Genomic DNA, 27,773 nt, shown 5'->3' with positions numbered 1-27,773 from the left:
GATGTGGCTACAGTTTTAAAAAAATCTTATTCTATTACCCTATTGTTAATGGAATGCTGTAGTCAAGCGAGAATTCCAGTAAAAGCACAAAAACATATTATGCAATTATAAGACAGAAAAAAATAAGATAAAAATAAATGTAGCACTGACAGAGAGCAAGCCCAACAAATCCTTACGGCACCCAGTCAACCAACTCATTGTGTGCCGTCTGTAACCTCAAAAGATCTTACAGTCTGTGCAATCCCATGTTGGTCGAATTCTCTCGGTTCTAAATCTGTATCCTGGTAGCCACTTGCACCATGGGGTGTTATTATGCTTTTTTTAGATGCGCCTCTCTCCTTCTTCCTCTTCCTGACTGCATCCTTTACAGATTTCTGCTTTTGATAATTAGAACTTTAGCAAAGGGGCTCAGGCTTCCCTCAGTTATTGGGAAAAAGCCAAGAATGGGGGTGTGCTTCAAAAAAAAAATAAAAACCTATTTTTTGTTTTGAAAAATGGACCTAGTCTTTATGCTGACTCGCTCCTACCGGGATTCAAACCAACACCCCCATTTTGTCAGTCGAGCGGCTGACTGCTGAGCAACAAAGACCATAAAATTCAACTTTTGAGTGCACTCCTAAAATAAAATCAGACTTAACCTTCAAAGGTTTCAAGATAGTCCCAAGTAACTCTAGCAAGAATTACCAGTAGACTTCATATTTCAAGTGATTAATGAGTCAGGTAATCAGTCATACAATCATACCAAGTCACATTATATTTCACTAAAATGTATGCCTCCAACTCTGTTCAACAGTATAAAAAAAGACATTCAGTCATGGGGCCAAGCTGGGCTGGTAAGCGGTGGCAAGTGGCCTGGCAGCCTTTGGCCCGACAGTAGTGTGTGATTTCTTGTCAGATGGGCAGTGGGCACGAGATCAAGTCCACTAGGACCCAATGAGAGCAAAGTTGACGGATGAATGAGGGAAAATCACGAAGGAGGAGGAGGAAATGATGGAAGTGCACGGACTGTTGACAAGGAAAGGGCAGCGGAACAATGGAGGGCAGCCGAGCGGTCGGAGGAAACAAGATAAAATCTTGATGTCTTCCTCAATGGCTCTCTTAGGATTGGCTAATGTCAACACTTTTGTGCGAGTATAACTAAAGAGTTGCTGGAATGGCACTCAGTGCAGACCGCCACCCGGGCCAAACAAGATCAAATGCGGCCATCTGACTTGCTGGACAAAGCTTTTTTTTTTCGCCCAAAGGAGTATCTGTTCCAAATGCAAGAATCATGGTCGCCAATCATGAAAAACATTTTCATGGTCTTGGGCTGGACAATCTGAAAAATGAAAGGTACGGATGTGAGCGCGAATAGCTGTTCATCTCATTGTGCCCTGCAATTGGCTGCCAACTAACCCAGGGTGTACCGCGCCAACTGTCGGCTGGGATAGGCTCCAGGACCCCCACAACCCTTGTGAGAATCAATGAATGAAGAATAGAACATTCCATGGCTGGTTACCAGTTTAGATTGAGCTAAAATAAATGTTTGGACAAGGCCATTTACATGCATTGAAATTTGGCACTTGTGGATTTGCATTGTTTGTATTCACAATTACCCAAAACTGCTCTCTAGTTTTCCGCAAACGATCATTTGTCAAGTCCCATTGTAATCATTCCTATTTTCAGTTGTGCAAAACAGAATTTATGCCAATATATTTGAAGTAAAACTTTGGAATTCTGGAAATCTTGGGCAATATAGACCTTAAAGTAGAACGGAAAAATCATTCCGTTTTTCAAAAATAAGTGGTAGAAACACAATATACTGCAAAACATTACGAAAAAAGATTAAAATTCAAGAGATTTCCACACAATCAGATTGTTCATCAACACAACAGCCCACTAAACTGTTACCCAATGAAAAGTTCAGAGAGTTTACTTCTTGGCTAAAGTGCAGACAGCTGCTTGATGGGGGGGACACAATCTGTGGACGTTTATCATATCTAGAAAGTCTACTGGAGCCGTTTATTCTTGCACCATCCCAGTTATTGGAACCAGAGACGGACGTTGGGCTTTTCCCACGACACCGTTCCAAGTGGGCCTTCGGGGCTCTTCCGGAAGACGTAAATTTAAAAAGCATGACGTGTTTCAACCTGACAGAACTTGTAATTATGTTCAGAGTTCAACACACAAACAAACGGATTTGCTAAGACAAAGACTTGCTTTTGAAACGTTGCTGTCAATTATGAAGAGGCACCGTTTCAACTGGGAATGTCTTGAAAATGTGCTCAAATATTTCAAAACAAGGAGCTACCATTATGTGGAGACTGCATCTGAAATGACTAAAGACCTTCCAATCATTCTGTCATTGTTCTTGCCATTACTTCAACAATCAACATTTTAATTATTCAAGTACATTTCAGTGATTTGGGGCACAAATCATCTCTAATATTTAGCAGCAAAATCTGGGGTGTCTTGCAGCAAAAAGCTGGCCTCATTTAAGTCGGCCAACTCAGCTAAATTCAGTTTTAAAAAAGCAGCTGTCAAAATGTAAGCTTGGTATTATCCCTCTCAATTCTGAGCATCTTTTAGCAAAGGACTTGTAGACTTTTTATCCTCTTTTTTATATTGAAGGAATACCAAATAAAAGTGTGTTATATTATGAACAGCTATGCTTATAAAATGAACACAGATCTACACGTATTATCAGATTAAAGTATTACAACATCCTTAGACGTGAATCTATTCTTGCATTGTCATGCCCTTCAATTCCAACAATTTACAACAATTTCAAAACAGTTCCACTAATGACACTTTTGAAATGAATTCCTTTTTCATTTTTCTTCTTCTTTAAATTCCAGAATGCTTTGAAGCTGCTCAGTAGAGCATAACAGAGATCCCAAGCCTCCTGTATTCACAAAACCCACATACAATACAACACGCATGACTTCCTCTAACATGGCACTGCCCAGTCGGTCTCCTGTGTGTGATAAAACGCACAATTGCACTTGCTACACTAAAAGGTCATGCCATCGCTACTGGCAGTACATGACCTGGCAAGTAGCAATAACCATTAATTGTCATTTCTTGAAGAACTATGAATATTAATTAAAAAGCAGCAATGTACATTCCTGTTGTTCCTAATAAGGCCTCATCCATTTTATCCAGCTCAGTAAAGATAATAAAGATGTCCATGCAGGTACCCATGAGAGAGTAAGACAATTTGGACTACGATTTTTTTTGCACTTTTTGATACTAGTTGAACTAAGATTGCATGACTTTGGTGCCAATTGATTGGAAGCTCTTCAGACGTGTGGCAATATTCTAAAAAGGAAGTAAAACTGCAGAGTAAGTCTCAGAAGATGCAGTCGAAAGTGAGAAAGGGGAAGAAGACAAGACAACAATCTGAAGACGTTCCTTTCCTAATGTGGACATGTGGTCCTTGAGTACGTGTCTCTGTGGGGAGTTCCTTTTCGTCACATCAGATATGCTATATTAAAGAATGATTTCTTTGTGTACAAAATGGAAGAAGCCCAACAGCAAAGACTTAAAAGGCTGTATCACTTGTACTTACTTGGACTCCCCTAAATTACCCCCTTGCACGCCTTCCTGAACTTCCTCTCCCATCAAACGGATCGACGAGGGGCAACAAACTCTGGCACACGGACACGAGACGCCCCGTTCCGGCCTGAAAAAAACAAGTTCAGGCAGGAGGCATGTGTTTCCAAGCCCTGGTCTATTGACTAAAAATAGGAAAGACAATGCTTCCTTCCTGTCGTATCGTCACCCTCCCTTTCTTCCGAGCCCCTCAAACTCTCTGCTTTATTCCATCGTATATCCAAACAAAAACCACCGCAGGGAGGAGGGGGGGTGCAACAACGGCAAAACAAAATTCAAGGTTTAATTATCTTCAAAATGGCTGCTCAAATTTGCTATTTTTTCCCTTAATGTCAACATGTTCTAGCCATACTAACATGAATAAAACCACTGGGTAGAGATTCATACCAAAACTATATTTGAATAGAAAACTGTGGCTACGACTCAAAATGGATAGCAACTCACTGCCTGACTATCTTTAAATACAACAGATGTTAACTATAAACAGAGATATTACGTCAATTTTTTAATCTGCATGTGTTTTGGCAGTTTAAGGGCTACTAAGAAATTACATTGAGAAACAAAAACAAACAAACATATATATATATACACATATACATATATATACATACATATATACATATATACATATATATATATATATATATATATATATATATATATATATATATATATATATATATATATATATACACACACACACACATATATATATATATACACATATATATATATATATATATATATATATATATATATATACATACACATATATATATACATACATATACATACATACATATATATATATATATATATATATACATATATATACATATATATACGCACACACACATACATGGCAAAAATATGGGAACAGTAAATCTCCATGGCAACATGGACACTGCAGGTGAAATCAAATTGAATTGTCCATTTAAGTAATAAAATACATCACCACTTAGTAGGATCGACTTTAGTGGATTCATGATTAATTATGAAAAATTTATCATATAGAGACAAAACCCAAACATGAAATAGGGGGAAAAGGGACAAAAAAAAAAAAACCACAAGATCCACCGAGACTAATAAAACTAATTGTTTAAAATTGCACAAATTCCCTCATGTAAATAATCTGGAGAAGCCTAAACAGAAGAATACAAGGTGGGAGTGGAGGATAAAAACTTGGCTGGGTAAGGCCTTGTCCTCTTACAGTTTACTTAAGGTCTAAAAGAAATAAAAGGAATCGGATGTGTGTTGTCTTTTGGCAGGATCCAGGTCACAAGTTTCCATGATATACCGTAGTTAGGTTGCTCTGCTATGTTACTCAGGATTTCAGATAGTTGAAGCGCTCTATATGTTACCAGCACCTGATACAAGAAGCAGCATGGAAGGGAAAATGTCTGTTCAAGTACAAATGAACAGCTGGTGGGCTTGAGGTTCAAACACTAGAGCACAGTACTCGGCACATGCTTGTCTCATTAAAGCAATGTTGATGGTGCGTTGTTTATTTAACACTTGTGTATTTATAAAGCAAACTGCGGCTGTAATTATGATTGCATTCAGGTAGTAGTCACAATATAATATGAAGGAAATTGACATACTAGAAAAACAGTTACTGCAATTAAACAATCATCATGCCATTTTTAGCTTAAATGAGCATGCAAACCTCTAACTCAGCAAACTTTAAAAAGTTTCCCGGATGGAATCAAGTTCTCATTGGGACATGTATGCTTGCAACGCAACACCCGTCATCCAAATCTGTAAATTGAATATGATCTAACTGTCACTAGACAAGTCCAAATATCTCATAATTAAAGCAGGAGCACTTTCTAATGCCCTTGAAAATTGGAAAACATTTGTAATCATTTGACATTCCGTCACCTTTTACCAGTAATTCCTTTCAACTCCAGTCCTAACACATTCTCACATACGTGCAAAGAAAAGATAAAATTAAACCTCTCCAATCAATTCAGATAGGCCATGTGCCCTAGGAACCCGGGAGGTGTCAAGTGGAATAAAACACTCATAGCTGACGTTCTACATGCCGTAAAAGGCTTTACAAGATTCTTTTGAACTCACCTTTCACCATAAAACAAGGACACCAACCTGATGGAAGAAAACCCACACAAATTAAATTGAACGCCTGAGTCAAGAAAATTATATTTTGACACAATGGTCATATCACACATGATTTACTGCCTAACAAGTTGGTCATCATTATAAGCAAGCTTTGAAAGTATTAGATAGAAAGCCAAAAACACACCACCACTGTCAGGTATTTAAAAAAACAAACGCCTGAACTGGGACAATACTGTTAAATATGCAGATGCCACCTTAGTTTACAAAATCTTCCAACACAAAGCTCCTCCTCCAATGAAAGATTTTGTACAAAAAAAAATTCCAACGCATCACAAGGGCTGGCTCTAGAAGTGACTGTGTAGTTCCCTTCAAAAAGAGTGCTTTCAATTAAAGCACGTACTCTACACATACCTGTTACTCAACACCAATTGACATACATGAACTCCCGTCTCTGAACCTCTACGCCAATCATCTTAAAGGCTGCTAGACGAATAAAATTGCTATCACAACGCTGTCTAAAACTGCTACTTTGTGTGTGTTATCATTTACGGATGGAAATTAGCCCTCAGCTTCAATCTTACATATTTACATACATATGTTCATTAACATGAATATAAATATGTTCATTAATATGTGTTGTCACTACTAAATAAATCAAACACAAATAACATGTTGGGTACGGGATAAGAAGAGTCTATGGCGTAAGCTCTATCAAATCATACGGCCTTTGGCTGTGTTGTGGTGATATTAAACACTTGTGAGATAGGAAATAAAAAAAGAGGTGCGTTATAATACTTGTTGCTTGGCAGGTTTTTTGTTCTATTTCCTTATTAAAATATCCAATCGGACAACAATTTATTTTGTTTTTTGTGTCATTTTAATACACTCAGGGGACAGACGTAAATATGGACGATCTTCAAGTGTTCCAGAATGTCACATTTTGTTCTATTGTGTTGGCTTCTGGACAACCTGGCCCACTCATGGGAGAAAAGTTAAACAGAATATTGTCAAAGTGGACCGGAATGTCCTATTTTCTTTCATAGCCGTCCTTGCAAAACCTCCACGAGACTCCACCTCTTGCGAGACATTTACCACAAGCCAAGGCCTGTATTGATACAGTGCAGGGTACACTGCACTAGAGATAAACACAAGTTGAGAAAGCACATCAGTCGAACTTGTTGACGCAAAAAGCCCTGGCCGTGTGTGTGATCCTTTCCTCTTGTATTCGCGAGGGGTTTGGTTCCAAGTTTCACTTCACACACTCTGGTCAACACACTGATGTAATCTCCTACTAATCACATTTGCAGGCCTTGGGCTGAGCAGTTACACGACGGCGCTCAACAGATGGGCCTACAAGCGGCGGGCATGGCGAGGATTAGCGGAATCCAGAAGGAGCAGGAAGGTTTGCGAAGTTGTGGGGAGACCGTTAGGTCTTCGCTAACCTAAGCAGGTGTAAAGGCAAGACGGCAGTGAATTAAATAGGGTGGACTTTGTGGCTTTACAGTACATCTGAAAAGTATTTAGAATGCTCCACCCTAACCCTGCCAAATGTTAAGTTAGAGACAAATTCATACAGTGGATCAACAACCAACAATTCAAACAACATATTTTGTAAAACTGCCACGAGAGACCATTGTGCATGGAATAAGCTTGTTATTTCTATGTAGAGGGCTTAAGGCAAATAAGATTGATTTTGCCCTTTTAGCATTAACACGAGACTGCAGCAACAAGCATTCCGGTCACGAGTCTGAACCTTTGACCATCGTGTCATATGTTAAGTGTGGGAGAACATCCAGCATGTGCAAGTTTTTCAAAAATAAAGTACACTTGACAGCAAACAGTTTTCATCTCACATAATTCAAATATGCATGTATCAGGCAGCAAATGAAATGGTATTAAAAGACAACCCTTTGCGCTTTTCTTATTGATTGCCAATGATGTGCATTACATTAATGGGTGTTGAGGGTTATAAAGCACTTAAATGCTCAAGTAAGACTGCTTCTGACAAGATACACGTAAATGTGCAATCAATCTTTTGCCAAATTGCAAACTTGCTCAAATTAAAGCAAATGACTGCAGTTTGTGCTCTTTTTGTAACATGCAAGACACATTAGCAAGATAATTGTTATTTTAGCATAATCCTGGCAAAAACAACTAGGAATCATAAACGTACACCAGGATGCTGACATAAGAGCATGTAGTTGAAGAGGGCTGTTTCTCCCAGAATTCTGCTTTTTTTTTTAAATCAGCACATTAAATTCATTACAAATTCCAATTCTTAAACACCATGAACAAAAAAATAGAATAACTTTCTGTACTGAATTGATACAATGACAGCATTCTACACACAATTCCGATTAATAACCAGTTTGCAGAAAATATTTATTTAAAACAACATGTGCTTGTATTCAATATTGCGCAACACTGCCATATATACTAATTATGCAGAAAATAGCATGGGAATGGCATTCTAATCTACTATTTGGGTATAAATTCAAGTCTACGTTTAAGAAAACCACGATTTAACACTACTCTTGTCACCCGTAAATAGAAAATTGCTTTAAATTATGCATGTTAGCATAGTTTAAAGTTTTATGTTTATGCTAAAAAAAAAAAAAAAAAACACCCGAGGCAGCGGGGGACGAGACCCGGAATGGCAATGTGCACATGCAGCATTGTTCGAGGGTGAACCTCCGCCACACCCAAAGCACCCCCTCGGGAGATAACTCGTGCAGGAGGGGGGTTCCACCTTCCCCACCAGCCGCCCACCCAACGCCGGAACAAACCGCCGTCGGGCTCCCGACACCAAGTGGTCGGCTTAAAAATCCACAAATAGAACACAACCAAATGAGCCAAGGATAATGCGATTTAAGTGGCGCCGTAAGAAGAAAACGCCGAGGCTATTTTAACCACAGTTAGCATGTGGCTAGCTAGCTGGACGAGGGCGGTGCGCGCGATTTATTGTCCGCGTTATCTCAACCACACTTCCGCGGTGGGACTTGATGGTGTTAATGGCCTGCGTGTGCCGTATTCACGTGGACTGACATTAAAAAAAATAGTTGTTGCGGTCCTAGCGTAATTCAAAGCCTATTTTTTTTACTATTGAACCAAAAAGAAAAACATTACTCATAAACAAACGAGCGTCACCGCACGTTTGCCGTACGCCAATCGCTTTGATGGAAGACGCCGCACTTCAAAACAAACATACCCCCAAAAAATAAAGCAGCGCATCACATTGAGCTGCGCGGAGCAAAGCCAACTCGACGGTTGCGAAGTCATTTTGCAAAACAATACTCACCGGAGCACCAAAGATCCTGGAAATTCTCTCCACGTGATATTCCAGCGGGTTCATGAGACAGTTTTTAGGGAGATGATGAAGGGCAGCAGCCGCGGGGAGTCCGGGTGTGTCGGGCGGGCGGTGAGCCCTCAACAGCTGTGTTCTGTTTTGAATGAGGATCGAGAGGGATGCGCGGCGGAGGGGCGGGGCTTGCTCCGCTTCTTCTTCTTTGGTGTCGATGGACAGCAGCAATCTTCTTCGGATGTGACGTCATCTGTCACGTTCGAGTTCGCTGAGAATGTCGTACTAAATCAAACATACAAATTAGGAATTCCCTTCATGGTTGTATAGTAACATTTCTCCTAAAGGGATAATATTTTAGAATTTGCTTCTGGATTTTATTAATTAGCGTTATGCTTGGTTGCGCCCCTTTCAATTTTGCATTTTTACATAAAGTTGGTTGATAATAATTGAGGATGAATGCTCTTTCTGCAAGTCCGTACCTGAGTTATTTATTTTATTTCATTTAAATTTACGTAGGATTTTGAAGAACGTATGTATGAAAGAATCGAACATGCAATTAGTATTGACCGATTGCACGTTTTGACGTGAAAGTATTCGGTGAAATTTTACTCCCACTTCCTCTGACAATATTGTTATGTAATTCATTTTGGCGTAATCGTACAAGTTGTTTGCGACGCTTAACAGAGGATTACAAAAACCCGCGTTTTACTCTCGCCCTACCTGGTGGCCAAATGGCTACACTGCAATGTATACTATGGGAAATGGAAATGGCCTCGACTCAATAAATGAATCGAGACAATCGTTGCAACATGCCATGTACTACAACATTAACAAATTAGTATTTTGTATCATTTATTTCTAAATTTGCGTTTTTAAATGTTCAAATTTCCCCCCTGATGACATTACTTGATCATTATATTGTAGTATACATTGCAAGTATTAAACCCTGTAGCAAGAATATGACATGTTATGGTAAAAAATATAATTTGTATATAATAAGAACTAAACCACTGCAGTCAAACAAAGTGAACATCACAACTTCAAAATCAAAAGTTATGAGCGGAACATGATGTAAAAAAAATAAATTGTTCTACTTTTGTTCACAGAAATGACTGATAAAAGTACAGGTTGGTGACATGATTGTTTAAACCCAGTTAATGAGTTCAAACTATTCAGAATTTCCACCTTTGTTGCAATATTATTTTTTTGTCAGACTTGCATATCTTCCATCTAATAACCTTCATGACACACGTCTGTTGAATAGATACTTGCATTTTTTGACAGTTTGTATATAATCAACACATGCTCTTGTCACTCTCCAAATTTGATCTGCTTCTCCTTTTGCACTCCGTGCAGTTCCCTGGCCCGATTCTTCAGCTCCTCCGCCTTCTTTTCATCCTTCTCAACGCCCTCGCCTAGTTTGCACATCCGGCTGGCATTGGCGCAGCCCCACACGTGTCCCAGTTCGCAGGCACGCTTAGCATACTCAAACGCCGCGACCATGTTTGGCTTCAGCCCTTTGGCGTTGCCCTCGATGTACAGCGCGCTGAGATTGAAGCATGACGGGGCGAAGCCGGCGGCGCACGCCTTCTCGTAGTAACGGCGGGCTGCGTCTAGGTCAGTGGTGCCGCCCTCCATGGCCCGCCCGTCGTGAGCGAGCAGGCCCACATTATGGCAGGCATCGATGGACTTCTTTCCACCAGCGTCGCAGGCTCGCATGAAGCAAGAGTATGCACTTTTTAAGCACTCAGTTACACCACCTGGTGGAAACAGTAGCATGTTTTAAGCATGTGAAAATTATTTTATATCGTCTAAGAAAACACAATTCTTACTTTTTTTGTGACAATACTTAAAAAATGTTGTTAGAAAAAGTCTTTTTTAAAGAGAAAGTACTATAATATGGAGAACATCCATTCATTCATTTTTTGTAACACTTATTCTCACGAGGGTCGCGGGGGGTGCCGGAGCCTAACCCAGCCACCCATGCATGAGGCGGGGGACACCCTGAATTAGTGGCAGCCAATCGCAAGGCACGGGGAGATGGACAACCATCCATGCTTACACTGGAGTTTAGGAGAACATTTCACAATACATGTATTTATTTATTTATAGTACCTTTGCCTACGGCATGGTAAGAGCCCAACTTGTAGCAGCTCTCAGCATGATTATATGTTTCACAGTTGTGTTTCAGCACTTGTGCAGTAGCCTCAAAGTTTTGCTTCACTCCTTCCATGTAGTCTGCTAACCTCTGGCATCCTGACACACACACAGTTAAAAAAATCACAAGATATACAGTATACACTGGGGTACATATAGGTATAATATTCTATAAATATCTTCCGTGTACTATTTGTTACCTTCGGGGTTTTTCTCCTTGTAACACTGGTAGCTGTACTCCATCCCCAAATTATCGAGATACTCCTGTACTTCTTTCTCATCTTCAAAGTTTATGAGGCCCGCCATTTGGTTTTAAATATTAAATACAATCCCACAGTAGAAAACCTGTACTACTTGCTCGTTATGACCTTGCGATGCTATGCATTGCCTATGTGTCAACAACGCTCCGTTTAACCTATTTTCACAGAACTGCTTGACAATAATGAAATACAATCTATTAATTAAAAAAAATTAAAAGATGTACACAAAAAGTATCTATAGCAAATTAACGGAATTAGAACACGCGTGCCGTTTAGCATAAGCTTCCCTAGACCCGCCTTCTTACGCAGTACTTCCGGGTTTTATATAAATACCATATATACAAAACTAGATGTCTGATGAGCGAAGTAAACTAAAGTAGGCGAATGTCGTCATTTGGCGGCCATCCTGTCATTTAGATAACATTACAATGCCAACAGTTTTTTTTTAATCCAGAAAAGTATTTTATCCAGATATTGCTCTGAATAATTTATTTAATGAGCAAAATCGATTAATTCCAGCAGGGGTATTTTTGTCGCAATGAAGAAAATATGTATAACACTAGACCGTGTACTCGTCAGTCACTAGTTTCGGTACACACGTTTCTTTTACTGTTAATTTTATCCCAAATAAAGGACTGTCACTTACTACGAATTTATATTCTAGATTTCTTTCTTGCTGGCCACTGTACGTGTTATAGTTTTGTAACATACAGGTTGTGTAACCCCACCTCCCGATTCTAATGTACTTCCAGTGTCATGACAATTTGTTTACTGCCTGTCAAGCCAAAAATAGCCGTGACTACTTAGTTTTTACCTGCCCAGATAAATACGCACGTACCCTGCCTCTGTTTAAGTAATATCCCGATTGTCAAACAATCCCCGAAAATGATTTTCAGCAACGTAGACCGTCATCGGCACTCATCGCGAACAGAGGCGAGAACAAGCGAGCTAGCTAGTTAGCTTCACCGGCCGTCCCTGAGCAGTCGCCCCGGCGTTTGCGCGAAAGAAGCGGCCAAGCTGGAGCCAATCCGACGCCTGTGAGGAGAGCACATTCCCTGTCGGATAAGCTAAAATAGTTCCAGAATAATGGCCTCTAGCTTCCTCGACGCGGTAGGTTTTGCTTTCTTTTCGCTTTCACTGGTTTCCTTGGCTGACAAAGTGCCGCTATGTGTACCGCAGGACGATGCGTCCCCGGCAGGTTTGACAGACATGTGCCTCACCTTTGTGAGCCAGAACCTGGAGTTCTTGTGCGTCAAGCGTGCCGACGGCTCCTTGTGCTTTAGAGAGCCCGTCCTTTTCCCCCAGGAGCTTGCAGATCAGCTTCTGGCCAAAATGGCAACAGAAGGTAAAGCTATGATTCTACACATGTGACTCAAGTACTCAGAATGTCCACTTGAAGTTACTTTACCAAGGGATTAAATGAAATGGATTTCCATACATGTCAATTTACGTGGACGTATCCATCAAAGGTCTCCTGAACGACAGTACGGTCGGCGTGTTCCGGAACTGCGAGTACCTGCGGCTGAGACGGGCTTGCGTCCGGACGGCGCGCATATCCGCCGAGGCCTTCCAGAAGGCCCTCTGTCCTCACAGGCTGTCGGAGCTGGACGCCGCCCGAGTCAACGCCGACCTCACCATCCCGGACATTTTGCACGGCTTGGCTACGAATAAATACTGTCAGGTGAGGAAAAGACTCGCGATTCAACGTAACATTTCACAGACTTAAAAAAGCGCCCCCGTCTACCAACGTGTAGGAATCCCTCCAGCGACTGGTGCTGACGGGCCTCACCATGTCGTCCCTGGAGGAACCGAGTCGCCACGGCTTCGGCGCCCTGCGGGGGCTGCGCTCGCTCTCTCTGGCCAACGTGGACTTCTACGACTCGGGTCTGGCCGACGTGTGCTCCCTGCCACGTTTGGAGAGCCTGGATCTGTCCAACACGTCAGTCACCAACCTGAACCCGTTGCTGGGCCTGAAGCAGAGGCTGCGCTCACTCACGTTGCACCAGCTGAAGAGGCTGGAGATGAGCACCGCGCAGTTGCTGGGTGTCATTGGACAGCTGGATGTGTTGCAGGTGAGTGGATAAGAAGCATTCAAAGTTTAGGTAAACTAGGGCAGTTTTTTTTTAAACATTTTTATGTATGTACCTGTTTTTGAGCAGCACTTGGACATAAGCGATGACAAACAGTTCACATCCGACGTCGCTCGACAGCTGCTTGGACAACCCGGCATTCTTCCAGCTCTTGTTTCACTAGATGTATCTGGAAGGAAACAAGTAAGAACACTTTCCAATAAAAAGCTGTTTTACTAAAGTTTGAGTTCACAGATTTCATGGCAAACACTTGGAGAACCTGAGGAATAGAATTGCTATTCAGGTTTAGCTGAAAGTTCATGTATTTTTGCAGGTAACGGACGCAGCCGTGAAGGCGTTTGTGGAGGAAAGACCGCAAATGACATTTGTGGGGCTTCTGGCGACGGATGCCGGTTTTTCCGACTTTCTCTCTGGAGACGGAAACCTGAAAGTAGGTTTGAGCAAGTGGCGTAGAGAAAGCAAACATACGCAATGACATTGCGATTTTGGCTCAGGTGACGGGGGAAGCCAATGAGAGGCAAATCTGCGAGGCGTTGCGCCGCTACAGCGAGCGAGAAGGCTTTGTGAGAGAGGCGCTCTTTCACCTCTTCAGTCTCACGCACGTCATGGAGAAGCCACGACCTGACATTTTAAAGGTGGATTCGATCTCCGTCCCTCGGCAATAGTCTAGGACTAAAATAAAATGTCTGGCAGCTGGTTGTTCTGGGCATGAAGAACCACCAGGCCACACTCAACGTCCAGTTGGCAGCGAGCGCCTGCGTTTTTAACCTGACCAAGCAGGACCTGGCAGCCGGCATGCCGGTCCGCCTGCTCAGTACTGTCACTCAGCTCCTGCTGGAAGCTATGAGGACATTTCCCAACCACCAACAGGTAGAACGTTTTCCTTCACTCTTACTGTGACAGCCAGAGATATTCGAATATAATTGAACCGGGGTCGGAGGCATCATTCTGGGACCAACCCCGTTCTCCCCTACTCAATGTTCCTCTCTTTTTTTCCAGTTGCAGAAGAACTGCCTTCTGTCTCTTTGCAGCGACCGCATTTTACAAGAGGTGCCATTCAACAGGTAGGATTCTTAACGCTCAAAAGGCCAGGTTTCACAACAATTCAACCAAATATGTGAAAATATGACACTCATTTTCAAGGTTTGAGGCAGCTAAACTTGTCATGCAGTGGCTGTGCAATCACGAGGACCAGAATATGCAGAGGATGGCTGTGGCTATCATCTCCATACTCGCTGCTAAGGTATTTTTGTGTATTTATCATTATTATTATTATTTTTACAAATGTTCACCATTGTTGAACTTTAAAATGGTTTTCCCCAGTTGTCCACGGAGCAAACTGCACAGCTGGGGGCAGAGTTGTTCATAGTCAAGGTAACAATCCAAATCCGCCGTCATCTGAATGGTCAATTTTGACGAGTTAAATGTGGTCCCCTGCAGCAACTACTCCACATTGTGCGTCAGAAGGCCACTCAGGGCATGGTGGACGCCACCTTAAAATTCACCCTGAGTGCCCTTTGGAACTTGACCGACGAGTCACCGACTACCTGCCGTCATTTTATTGAGAACAAAGGGCTGGATCTGTTCATTAAAGTTCTCGAGGTACACGCAAACCAGAAACCACAAGAAAACTGCAGTTTTTTCTAAACGCTAGACAGTACATAATTTAGTAATACTTTTTTTCTAATATTTTGCACCTTATATCGAATTAGAGGGCTTCATTCTCTTAGCATTCATCATTTACACAACTGTATAACTAAGTCTAAAGTTATTTTTTTAACATTACAAGTGGATTCTTACAATTTAACTTCTAGTAACTTGTCATTATAGCTATTTGAAATTTAGGGATTTCAGCTATAATTTGAGGATAGACCTATGATTTAATTGGTTATTTAATCTAAACTTTAAGATTTTGATGGTAAAATTTATCATGAAACTAATCATGACGATGACTGTTTAAACATACAGATTTAGGATCAAATGAAATTTATACCAAAAGTCCTGAAACATTGAACATTTGGAAGTCCATTCAAATTTTGGTCATATTAGGTTCACCTCTACGTCTATCGGTTTCCAAAATGTGGTAGTCCTATTTATATTAATGATCTCATCGTGACAACTTCATACCTGTCAACCTCTGCCGATAACTGCCCTTATAAATGATTATGATTCCCCTTACAAACCCCAAAAAAACCTTACAAACACCGTACGACTCGTACGGTGTTTGTAAGGTTTTTGGGGGGTTTGTAAGGGGAATCATAATCATTTATAAGGGCAGTTATCGGCAGAGGTTGACAGGTATGCAACTTGTTAAACAATATATAAATGTATGCCTGCGGGGGAAGCGTGACTCACCATTTTTTTTTCTTCACTTTTTCCCCTCTCTTTCTCCAGTCCTTCCCAAATGAGTCTTCCATTCAGCAGAAGGTTTTGGGCCTGCTGGTGAGCAACCAGTATTTTTTTCCAACACCATTTTAAAGACAAGCGTCATCATCCTAAAAAATGTAAAAAAAAATAATACATGAAGAAATCCGAATAAAGTGATCGTCTTTTTGTCTTATGCTAGAACAACATAGCAGAGGTTGGTGAGCTGCACAGTGAGCTGATGGTGACCACCTTCCTGGACCACATCAGGACTTTGCTGCACAGCCCTGAAGTGGAGGTGAGCTACTTCGCAGCTGGCATTCTGGCCCACTTGACGTCACGGGGGAAGGACGCATGGACGCTCGGGCCTGAACTCAGGTCTTCCCTGTTGGAGCAGCTGGTAAGAGCGAAATCAGATCAAATGCAACAAGTTCTGAGTCTCACAGGTTGCTCTTCTGACAGCACGACGTCATCATGAAGTGGCCAGCGCCCGACTGCGAGATGGTGGCCTATAGGTATGGAATTATAGGAAACCGGTGAAGTCTTTATTTGATTTGGAGAAACATATTGCCCTAGTCATGTGTATGCATGTTGTTCTGTAGGTCCTTTAACCCTTTCTTTCCCCTACTGGAGTGCTTCCACACGCCGGGCGTCCAACTCTGGGCTGCTTGGGCCATGCAACATGTCTGCAGCAAGAACGGTGAGACTTACTACAATCATTGGACACTAGGTATCGTCACCATCTAATAGCACCCAATACAAAAGCCTGTATAACTAGGACTGGGTAATCATTAGAGTTTGTCTGAAAGAAGATTTAAAATAATCACCATTAATGTAGCATTACAGAACACACCTAACTACAAGCCACATCACACAGATCTAATCAAATTTAAGAAAATATACATATGTCCACATTTTTAATATGGTATATTTACATAGATGTTACACCACAAGATTTGATTGATCAAATATTTCTATTAGCCAAATTGTCAACGAGGCTAGTTGAGCCATCCTAATTTTTATACAGCCATTCTTCCTGGACTGAATTCACAAAAGCATTGGCGTTCTAAAACCAGGGTGTCAATTGAAAAGAAGATTAAAAAAAATAAAAATATGTAAATGGCTTACCATTTCTAAAACGAAGCTTCAGGAATTCTATCAATAGGAATGAAGCAAAAGTTGCGTTTGACGGAGCACAAAGTTACAACAGAAAACTGAGTCATTTGGTAATTTTACACTTTTGCACACAAAATAGCCAGGTCACCGTTAGCTAGTAGGTAGGAATATTCATAAATAGTGAAAGATATTGACTATATAATGAATATTTGTGATAGTAATGGACTACTGTGTATTTGTAGCCGGTCGCTATTGCAGTATGCTGTTGGAGGAAGGAGGTCTGCTGCAGTTGGAGCGCATACACACCAACCCGCAAACACACCCGGATGTCGGGCAGCTTACCGAAAGCATATTAGAAAGCCTGGAACGCCACCGGGTGCGCACGGGACAGCACACCAGCGCCCGCCTGCCACCACAGCAATAAGCGCCAACAGGGTAAAAAAATGATTTTGAGTTCCAGTGGGTGGGATTGTAATTCATTGCCGTTACGGTGCTAGACGTCCAATCTATTTTGACTGGGGGGGGATGATCCCTGCCAGGATTGGATGTCTGGCAGCCTCAATGATAGTGAATGAGTTAACACTTTCTAAATTCATACTAACTAGACATTTTTAAAAAGGGTGTTTTTTTTTCTTTCAGGTATACGAAACCTGCATACCTCAAGAGAGAAACGGATTTAAAAAATGGAGAGTACGCGGTTGTTTGCACATAATCCTTATTTATATTCCGCAAGAATGTTTCAAGTACGCTTCAAAGTCTATTAGGTTTTTTTCTTGTCTGAGCTAAAGCATGTCGCAATGATGTTAATGCTGTAAAATGAGATCTAAAAATGTATACATAGGATAACCATGTTATTAGTGGCATGTGTGTAAATGTGTCTATGTCTGGGTTATATTGTAAATTCCAAATACTACAGAAAATGTTAATTTTATGATAAAGCAGTCAAAGAATTGACACTTTTTGGCCCCAAAATGTGATTATAAATGATTGAATGATTTATTCTAATAACATCCCAACTTCATTCCTATAACTTTTTCAACTTCAGCCTCAACATACGCCAAAAAAGCACTTTCGGAGATAGTCCAAATTGTAAATTAACCTATTTGAACTGAAATAGTAGAGAGCAAATTAGATGCTTCTAAAAATTTAACTTCAATTCAATCTTCAGCATTTTGACTCTTTGTTTCGGGCAAAATTTACATAACATCACAAGTTGTTTTTTTAAAACTTAACTCTTGTAAAGCTCCGATTTTACCCTTGTAAGATACCCATTGTGCAAGCATGTTTGTTAGTCACAATGGAATGTGTAAATATGTTTTGAAGGAAAAACTTCTTGTTCAGAATTGCATCACATATGGTATTTTATTGTACATCGGTGATTATTTTGTTTCATTTTAATTCCAAAAAAAGGTCTACGTATCAGTTTTGGTCCTAATGGAAACTTCTTTCTAATTAGGAAATAAAGATTATAAATTTACGGCTAACTCATGTCATACTGCTAATGAAAACATTTTGTACAGATTTATTGGTGAAAATGGAAGCTCGGGAAAAAGCCAAAAATATTTCATTTGAAATGACAGGTTTTCATGATTTTTTTTTCAAATGACAGTAAACTATACTTAATGATGAGGCTCAATAATATGGATGCCAGGAAATAAATTTACCTGAATTTTATCGAGTTGGTTTGTATAAGACACAACAGCAAATGCCTGACTCCTTTGAGAATAAAGTGATTTATCCCAAAAATAAATCCCAAATTATTCACCAATGTATCGCGGAGGTCTCTTCTCCATGAAGGCGGCCATTCCCTCCCGCCTGTCCCGCGTCGGGATGACCTAGAATGTTAATCGACACCCACCAACCACTTGATTGAGCACACCCGCGCAAACAAAACAGTTAAGCAGTTTGGGGAAAAGTCGTTTGTTTACCTGGGCGTAACACATCCTCTCTATGGCCATTGCTGAGGTGATGTCGACCTAGCAAGAGACAAGAAGCGTCATAGCACAGAAGCATTGTAAACGAGAATAACAAGCAACTTGTGTACCTCCATGCCTCTGATCATTGCTTCTTTGGCTAGCCGCACAGCAATGGGGGCCTGAAGGACATAAAAAAATGGGATTGTTATATAAACAAGATTGTTAATTGTTTTTTTCCAAATGACAAAATCAAGTCAATTAGCTGTTTCAAATGTGAAACTATTTTATACAAGTGTTTTAACACAATTCAATTGTAAACCCAAATTTTCTTAAACAATGGGAATTTCACATAAAGTCCAACTGCAGCTATATAAACCTAAATTTTTAAACCTAAAAGGATGGAAAATAAACCATGAAACTACAAAAAAAGAATTTCACCTCAATATAAAAAAAAACTATAAACCATCATTTTCACAACCAGTAGGTGATTTTTTAACCATAACGATTAGAATTGTAAAAACGTAGGCTATTACCCGAACACACCATTTGCTTGTTTTTCAGCTCGTATCAAGACTTTGAAAAGTGGACCTCAATAAGTCATTAAGGTCAATTCACCTATCATCAATACCAAGTCTTGTTTTGTCTCCTTGTGAGCAGCAAGTCTTATTTATGACTTGCCACATGTGAATATTCACTCTAGTTGATTCGGAAAACACGGTTTCTTATCCCGCCAAATATTTGTACTTTCAACTAGTACAGTTTATTCCGCACTGATGTGTACGCTACGGTTGGCCCATTTCTCCACTCCACTGCCACCGTGGCCTCGCCGACTGCGGGCGTCTGAGCTGGAGTAGAAGAAATACGGAACGACAGAAGCCCGCGGAGAACGACGAGGGGGTGGAAAGGGGAAATTGAAGGCGGATTTAATAGTCTGAGGACGGCAAGGCGGAGGCAGACCTGGGGCAGGATCTCTCTGGCCAGGCCGAGCGCTTCCGCGTACGCCGCCTCTCCCGTCTCGTCCTGCTGTACCGCTCTGTTTACCAAGCCCATCTCGGCAGCCGCCTTTCCTCCCACACGCCTCCCTGTCCAGAGTAAAAAAAAAATACTACACATTCATTTTCTGCAGGGGTGCTTATACTTTTTGTGCTCCAAGATCTACTACTTTTCAATGAGACAACCTCCCGAGGAAGGGGACAGAGGGGGGCAATTGGCACTGCTGATTACCAACAAAATGTGCCAAAATGAAGCATAAAGCGGCAAGCCTTATCTGTTCAACGTCAAAGCAACGACTTTAATGAGCAGCTGTGACAGGTCGTTTATGTTAGCCCAGGCTGTCAGCACTTCACTTAAGATCCGTAGGAGAGCCTAATGATTGTTAAGTGAGTCAGATGTGCATGTTCAAAAAAAAAAAAGTGCGAGTTTGCGGTGGGCGCATTGCGATGTCGCGGTATAAATGAGACATCATTCGGGCGAAAACTAAGATATTGGATAAATTTTTTTTCCAGGGCGATCTAACAAAAGTACCTTGGCGATGGACGTAATGAGCAGCCCCCATTTATTGTATTTCTCACCTGTGAAGATAAGCTCCTTGGCCAGAGCCAAGCCCACAGCGCGAGGCAGCCGTTGACTTCCCCCTGTGGCGCAAGAAAAATAAGAAAAAGACAAAGTCAAGGCTTTGTTTGCCCCCGGTAAAAAGATTTCGCAGCGTGACGTCTCACCGGCCCCCGGGAGCAGCCCTCGCGTCGCCTCAATCAGGCCCATCTGTGCAGAACACGCTGGGAAAAAACCAAGAGGACACGTGAAGGTCGGAGATGATGAGCGTTCTTAAGGCCTAAGTGCCCGTTATTAAGGCCACCTGGATCGGTTATGTATTTGGTAACAGAAAGGACGAACAAGTAATGATGCCGATTTTTCGGAAACAATGAAATTTCCCCTAGGTGTGAGTGTGGGCGCAAACGGTGGTCCGTCTCCTCACCGGCAGTGCGCAGATCACAGGCCAATGCCAACTCCAAGCCGCCTCCCACAGCCACACCGTCAATGGCCGCTATGGTCGGCATGGGCAACAAGGCTGAGCGAGAGGCGGTGAAGGATAAAAAAGAATCCTGTGGTGAACATTAAAAATGAAAAAGCTGAACATTTCATCTTTCCTCACCTATCTGGGTCATGAGGGATCGCAGGCTGTGGACAAACAGATCAGACTCCTGGTTGTTCATCAAAGCCCTTTCTTTTAGGTCAGCACCTATATGGAACATTTATATTTAGTTTTATATATATTACACATTTTGAAACTTGAACCATAAGAATTCAAGAAATTAAAACTCTAGCCATTTGAATTTCTTACATTTGCCACCAAAGTAGTTTAAAGTTTGATTTATTTAAACTTGTTTTCATGGAATACTGTAAAATATGTTATTTCATCAACATTTTAAAAAGTAGAAACGTAAAATTATTCAATTTAAACCACAGCTTGTAGAAAGACTCCTAACCCTAACCCATGATTCATCTCTCTCATCTCATTTTCTGAACCGCTTGATCCTTACTAGGGTCGCAGGGGGTGCTGGAATCTATCCCAGGTGACTTTGGGCCAGAGGCAGGGGGGCACCCTGAATCGGTGGCCAGCCAATTGCAGGGCACAAGGAGACAAACAACCATTCACGCCTACACTCATAACTAGGGGCAATTTAGAGTGTCCAATCAGCCTACCATGCATGTCTTTGGAATGTGGGAGGAAACCGGAGTACCCGGAGAAAACCCACACAGACCCGGGGAGAACATACAAACTCCACACAGGTGGACCGACCTGGATTGGAACCCAGGCCGACATGCTAGTCTCAAGATGCATCCAATCAAAATCAAGTGAATTTAGCAATTTGACAATATTGCTCACCTGCACAGAAAACCCCAGGAACCAAACTCCTGAAGAGAAGCACACGCACAGTCGAATCCGTGGCCATCATGGACACCAACTCCCTCATCTGCTTATGCGATACTTCACTCAAATCACTTGTGTACGTGTGCGTGCGTGCTTCGATGCATTTGTACGCACCTGTGACACAAATACATGACCCAAAGCGTTCCGGGCCTTGTCTCTGCACATGAGCACCTCCACAATTCCTGAAATGCAGAAGACACAGTTTTATAACTCTTAGTATTCATTCATTTTCCAAACTCCTTTTCCTCACAAAGGTCACGGGGGTGCTGGAGCCTATCTCAGCTGGGAACTGGACGGGCCCCACCCTGAATCAGGGCAACCGTGCACGCTCATGCATACCTAGGGGCAGTTTAGAGTGTTCAACCAGCCTACCATGCATGTTTTGGGATGTGGGAAGATACTGGAGTACCTGGGGAAAACCCACGCAAATTCCACACACTGAGGACACACCTTGGATCGAACCCTCGACCCCAGAACTGTGAGGTCGACTCACTAATCTATCCGATTGCCTACTACAAGTATACTAAGTAATTTAGTCATGCAATTACTGTAGACAATGATTAGTTGTGAAATGAAAATGTTTGACAAGACACTACTAGTTAGGAATGAAAAGTGCATCACACAGTGAGGCAGCACTAAATTGTGTTTAGATTTTCTCAGCCAATGCTAAAAATGCAGTTTTGGCATTAACTAGAAAATGTTTTTAAAAAAAAGTTCAAAGAAGTGGACGTCCACTGCTGTCAATGGCAGCCATTGAGTTAATTTTAGAGACTTTCGGGGTGATACCTTCATCCTCGCCGGGCAGTCTCTTTAATTCCACCTCCAGCTCACCATCTCTGGCCTTCGAGTAGCGCCGTTTGCCGTCTCCGGCCATCAGTGCCCGGGCTCCCACACGACAGGCGAGCGCCGACCATGACAACCCGCGGAGAAGAAGCGACGGCATGCCTGCTGCGCTGCTCGGTAGTGGATAGTATTTTTTTTCTTGTTTTGTTTAACGGGAAGTCTTTTTTCCTGGTTGTCAAAGAAACCCAAACGGGGCAGGGCTTTAGCTAAAGTTACTTTCTTAAATTGTGAGTTCACAGTTTGCCATTTGTTGGTTTGGGTTAGCATTTAGTGGACATTTTGGGAGTTCTAAAAAATATTTTAATAGCTTCGAATGAGTGTAGCTGCAAGTATTTTGGCTAATGGCTAACCAGCTGTAGCTGCTTCGTGATGTGTTCAAGAACACCTTTTTGGCTCGGACAATTGACTATTATTGAAAGAAATTGTTGTTGTTTTACGTGGGTTATTTTTATTTAAAATTTAAAGTGCATTGACGTATTTGGCAAGAATAATTCGCTGCCACCTTCCCAGTTCAAGTGAATTTGAAATCTACTATGGTAAACCTACTTAAATTCACAGCAGAAGAGTGGAAAAGAGTGCACGATTGGACGTCTATCACCTTCATTTGTCTCTTACAAATGTATCTCATAGGATCCCATTGACGTCCATAGACGTCCAACCCATTTGAAGTAGGAGAACTGTCAGCGTCATTGCCACCCTTCCATTCCAAATGGATTGGACATCTACTAGTGATGAACTCAGTTAAATTCACAACAAAAGTATGAAAAGAGCCTCATGACTAAGCATCTATCATCGTCAAAGGCAGCCAATGAGTTTAATTAAATACTGATACTAATATTAAAATTACATATCAAATTAGCCAGGGGTAATAATATAGTTAAAAGAAAGAGAGAGAGAAAGAGCCTCTCGACTAGTGACCAAAATTGAAAAGTAAAATAACAGATGTGCCGATATATTATCCCTATTTGAAAGGTGAATTCAGGTAACTCCTGAACTGATGACATGGCAACATTGAACTGAAAAAAAACAAAAAGCGACAAAAGGGTTTTAAATAGCGATAACCGAGTACACACCGTAATGTTTTCCACCTTCCTGCCATGACTACTTTGACCATTCATTATTTAGCAGGTCTTTACAATTACAACCAGACTGATATAAAAGACCAGACGTGTGTGTGTGTGTGTGTGTGTCCAGACATGAGGTGTCATCTCCAGACGTTAGAAAATAGGAGTATAACTGACTTTGTGCGGTTTCTGTTGCAGCCAAGCGACACGCTAGCCGACGGATTGTGATGGTTCTGGTTCCAAGGGGGCAACAGGTCGCCTTATCGCGTGTTTGTGCACGCGGGGAGACGGAAAACTGAAGGGAGGCAACGCCGATCGCGGGATTGCCAGAACGTGTGAGATAGAACCTGAGCCTGATGGACAGTGAGTGACACTGACACTCCCTGTTCAAGGACGCCGACGTTGATGACCTCCGTGATCGCTTTTGATAACAACCTCCTGCCCAAATAATCAAGGACAAACTTACTTCATGTAGGTCAGATTGCTCAAAATTTATATATGAAATATGAGACGTTTGGCCATTTAGGGTTAAAATGAGTATGTACTAGTTAAAATCATTGGATGTCTATCGCTAAAGTAAATGGCAGAGTACAAAACCTTTTATATGGCAAGTTAATTTTTGGGCCAATTAGAAAAAGCTAACGTTAATAGTAGTAGTTGTTATTGTATAATTTCACTGTTCATGATTATAACAATATTTTAGATTATTGTTTGCATTATGTGTTCTTATAATAATGTTATTCCTTCTTTATTTTCTGCCCTATTGGATAACTTTTTTCCTTGAAACTTGATTCAAGTACCTGTTGCTTTTTCTGTTGTCCTGTATCTTTAACCTGCTGAAGGGAATACATATGGAAATTAGCAAAAGTTATATAATCTTACATATTTCCATTTATTATAATTAATGTATTCTCTCTTAAATAAACTAACTCAAGCTCTTTGTATTTAATATATTCTGTGTTTATATTATTTTCATAAATACTTTTAGGAAACAAGATGTAAAAACTAAATAAATCAGTAAAAAATTCAAAGGGATTGGACAAGTACAGTTTCATTGAATTTTAACCAAACTTTGATGGACAGATGTCCCTCCAAAGTTATACAATTGGGATTTTGAATAAAAATTGGAATTGGCAATTCACATACGACACACTTCTAACAGAAAATGCCTTAAAAGTCCAACTTGACTTACTATACCTGAAAATCAAAAAATCCAAATATCACTTCAAGAAAAAAAAATGAAAAAAAATATGCCTCAAGAGCCCAACTTGAAATGTCATAACCAAATTTCTCTGTGACACAAAATAACAGCCAAGGTCAAAAAATTGAATTTCCCAGCAAATCTTATTTTAAAAAATTCTCAAAAGTCAATTTCAAAAAATACAGTTCTCAGTCCAAAACAGCGTCAAAGGCAGACCATAAATTAAGATCAGTCTAGGCCTGCTGGTGACAGCCCACATGAGTCATAGGGAATGTTCTTGTTCCCGCATGTGTGTGCCAAGGAGCCATGCGCCAGCGGCACACGCATTGTGTTTGACCTTTGTGTCGGACATCTTGTCACGTTCTCGTCGGCTCAGCGGAAGCCGGGCGGGATAGACTGGCGACAGTCGCTTCAAAATCATCTTTCCAACAAGGTGATCTCCATTGACGTTGAATTGTTTTCCAAGGCAACGGAAGACAATCATTTAGATTGAGTTTGTAGCCGTTCCGACAGTTGGGATCTAATTACTGGTGGCCACCAGTCAGCGATCAATATTGTCTTAACAAGCAAAGACAGCCTTTCGTTTGGCCTCGGTCACACCAACACCAAGCACTCAAAAGTACTGGGACACTTGAAAAGTCTCTGAATGTTGCAGACTGAGTGCCGCTCAAGTGACAATTGCTGGTAGCAGAACAAGACATAATATTTGGGGTGGTAATACAAACTTGTTGGGGGGCAATTTTTAAAAACATGCATGTTAGGTTGGTTGAGCAATCCAAATTGCTTCAAGGTGCAAGTGTCAGCGTGAATGGTTGTTTGTTTCCTAGTGCACTGCGATTGGCTGGCCAACCGTTCAGGGTGTACCCTGCCTACTCCCCGTTTTTGGCTGGGATAGGCTCCAGCACCCCTACAAACCTCGTGAGGGAGGATAAACAGCTCGGAATAAGAATAAAATTACTCGAAAAAAGACTTCAAAAAGTCAAAATTGAATATTTCTTTCTTTTTTTTCATTGGCATTCTCTTGATTTTTAAATTGTATTTGAATTATTTGACATTTTAAAGGGGGGAAAAATTCTTAGATTCCTGTAGTCCTTGATCATTCCTTGACGTCTAAAGAATTTTCATTTCAATTGTATCTGGAGAAACATTAAATCTAAACACATTGATTTACTTTCGGGGGCCACACAAAATGACGTGGCGGGCTGTATCTGAGACCTGGGGTCTTGAGTTTGACCGCTGTTGTTTAAGGTGATCGAAAATTTACTAGTACTTGAATACAGACTACAAATAGTATCATAAAAAAAGTCAATGCGTCCCATTACTTTGGTGCACATAGGTTCATTTCATTAAGTCCTGAATTGGCTAATGTGTCAACCTAAAACAGAGTCAACAATCACACACACACACACACCACACACACATTCATGCATGCACGTATGGGTGAGCACACACGCAATGTGCCCGCTATAAACCTAATCACTGTAAGTGAGCAATGATCCTGCCCTTTGCTTCAATTACATTATAGTGATGGAAGTGCACGTGTTCTGCGGGAAATAAAAGAGCCTAACGACCCTGAAGGTAACGTCCATAGAGGCAAGACGGCCGCAGACGAGTTATGGCCGTGTTCAGAGTTATAGCCCCCCCCAAAAAAGGGGAGTCGAGCTTTGTGCACGAGAGAATAGAGGAGACGTGAAAAGTCAGAATGTACGTGTGCGCTTGACAACGACGTACAATCACGACATGAATACAAGTAACACTTTAATAAGCAAATTCAGTGAATGAACTCATTGTCAACAATGAATATTGTCATAAAAATGCTTTCAAGTAGTAATTAAAAAGATGCTTAGTGGTGATTTTCGGTTCACTGTCGATGCTTTCTAAGATTTTTTTCTTTTAGGGGTCTCACAGAGGTGACCACCCTTTCTTTCATGCTGTCATTTCAGTTGATGAAGCAACCTAATCCTGATTAATGGCCCGATTGTTTCACGATTACTAAGGCGGGAACGGGTACAGCGGGTATTTTCATGGAGTTTTTCCATACATGAGTGACTTTAAGGTCACTATCAATACTCATTTGAACTTTTGGGATCGGGCTAAGCAAAATAAAAACCTGTGGTGTTCCATACTATGACGAATAGAACTGAGTTTACTCATTTATACCCTCAGATGACTAACTTGTAAATTCAGTTTACCTATTAAAAACTTTTTTTTTCTACTCAGGCATGAGGGCTCCTTACTAAAAGACAAAGTTTAGAATATATATATATATATATATATATATATATATATATATATATATATATATATATATATATATATATATATATGAAAGGTAAGCAGAATTTTGTGGAGTACTAGGGGTGGGGGCGCTGGCCTCTCGGGGGTTTGCGGACCCCTATTTGTTCATTAATTGCAACAGCAGTGCAAATAACAACGTTGGCTAATGATCTTGCTATTATTTCTCCCCAGAATTTAACATGAATGAAATTGAGACAATCAACATTGTGGCGCCACCAATGTTCCGCAGCCTGCCTCAATTAAAAAATGTAAAAATGAATAATTAAAACAGCAGCATCAATTCAATGTGACTCCGCATAATAAAGTAACATGCCGCTGGGAGGGGGACAGACGGGGGTGGAATTAGCCAGTGGAGCATACGAGCTGAGGTCTGTTATAGCTCTGTGTGCGTTTCACACGATTGCTGCTGCTGCTGCCAGTAAAGTTTGAGACGGACAAATTAGGGTGAAAATCGTACACTCATGCGAATACAAAATGGAACAATCTCCAATTAGAAAGAACTATTTCAAAAACATGGATGAATTGATTTTAAATTGAATATATAGTATGTTTAAGCTG

At 41.0% G+C, this 27,773-nt stretch overlaps 4 protein-coding genes across 8 annotated transcripts in view; 1 reads left to right on the top strand and 3 right to left on the bottom strand.

The window, feature by feature from the left end:
* ralgps2 (Ral GEF with PH domain and SH3 binding motif 2) overlaps positions 1-9,173 on the bottom strand; it is a 50,005-nt gene extending 40,832 nt beyond the window's left edge. For all 3 annotated transcript variants that reach the window (XM_077607380.1, XM_077607382.1, XM_077607381.1), the window contains exon 1: positions 8,972-9,173. The gene's annotated coding sequence lies outside the window, so the exon portion shown is untranslated. The remainder of the gene's footprint in view (positions 1-8,971) is intronic.
* Positions 9,174-9,453: 280 nt separating this feature from the next.
* coa7 (cytochrome c oxidase assembly factor 7) lies at positions 9,454-13,637 on the bottom strand. Of its 2 annotated transcripts, none has more exons than XM_077606895.1 (7): positions 13,537-13,637; positions 13,388-13,448; positions 13,181-13,319; positions 12,908-13,052; positions 12,612-12,714; positions 11,090-11,230; positions 9,454-10,734 (listed from the first exon to the last, which is right to left on the bottom strand). In XM_077606895.1, exons 6-7 carry the CDS (start codon positions 11,205-11,207, stop codon positions 10,286-10,288), a joined length of 567 nt encoding a protein of 188 aa, XP_077463021.1. In that variant the 5' UTR covers positions 11,208-11,230; positions 12,612-12,714; positions 12,908-13,052; positions 13,181-13,319; positions 13,388-13,448; positions 13,537-13,637; the 3' UTR covers positions 9,454-10,285. The 2 variants fall into 2 exon arrangements, with proteins under 2 accessions (XP_077463021.1, XP_077463020.1); XM_077606894.1 differs by having other exon boundaries at positions 11,332-12,714; positions 13,537-13,636.
* On the top strand, positions 11,796-18,711 carry zyg11 (zyg-11 family member, cell cycle regulator). Its single transcript, XM_077606890.1, has 18 exons — positions 11,796-12,501; positions 12,571-12,736; positions 12,861-13,072; positions 13,146-13,463; positions 13,551-13,664; positions 13,795-13,911; positions 13,976-14,116; positions 14,175-14,351; positions 14,481-14,545; positions 14,625-14,724; positions 14,805-14,855; positions 14,922-15,083; positions 15,876-15,923; positions 16,048-16,245; positions 16,308-16,360; positions 16,448-16,545; positions 17,204-17,396; positions 17,601-18,711. Exons 1-17 carry the CDS (start codon positions 12,478-12,480, stop codon positions 17,383-17,385), a joined length of 2,226 nt encoding a protein of 741 aa, XP_077463016.1. The 5' UTR covers positions 11,796-12,477; the 3' UTR covers positions 17,386-17,396; positions 17,601-18,711.
* Positions 18,305-27,163, bottom strand: echdc2 (enoyl CoA hydratase domain containing 2). Of its 2 annotated transcripts, none has more exons than XM_077606893.1 (11): positions 22,641-27,163; positions 21,924-21,991; positions 21,765-21,852; positions 21,030-21,116; positions 20,853-20,945; positions 20,596-20,652; positions 20,449-20,511; positions 19,835-19,959; positions 19,006-19,056; positions 18,890-18,937; positions 18,305-18,796 (listed from the first exon to the last, which is right to left on the bottom strand). In XM_077606893.1, the coding sequence occupies exons 1-11, from the start codon at positions 22,750-22,752 to the stop codon at positions 18,719-18,721; spliced, it is 870 nt and encodes a 289-aa protein (XP_077463019.1). In that variant the 5' UTR covers positions 22,753-27,163; the 3' UTR covers positions 18,305-18,718. The 2 variants fall into 2 exon arrangements, with proteins under 2 accessions (XP_077463019.1, XP_077463018.1); XM_077606892.1 differs by having other exon boundaries at positions 22,596-27,162.
* Between the last annotated feature and the right edge of the window lie 610 nt (positions 27,164-27,773).

Source organism: Stigmatopora argus, chromosome 8, assembly GCF_051989625.1.
Source record: "Stigmatopora argus isolate UIUO_Sarg chromosome 8, RoL_Sarg_1.0, whole genome shotgun sequence".
Classification (NCBI taxonomy): domain Eukaryota; kingdom Metazoa; phylum Chordata; class Actinopteri; order Syngnathiformes; family Syngnathidae; genus Stigmatopora; species Stigmatopora argus.
The sequence above is the reverse complement of the archived record's forward strand: the minus strand, read 5'-3'. Positions and strand labels throughout refer to the sequence as shown.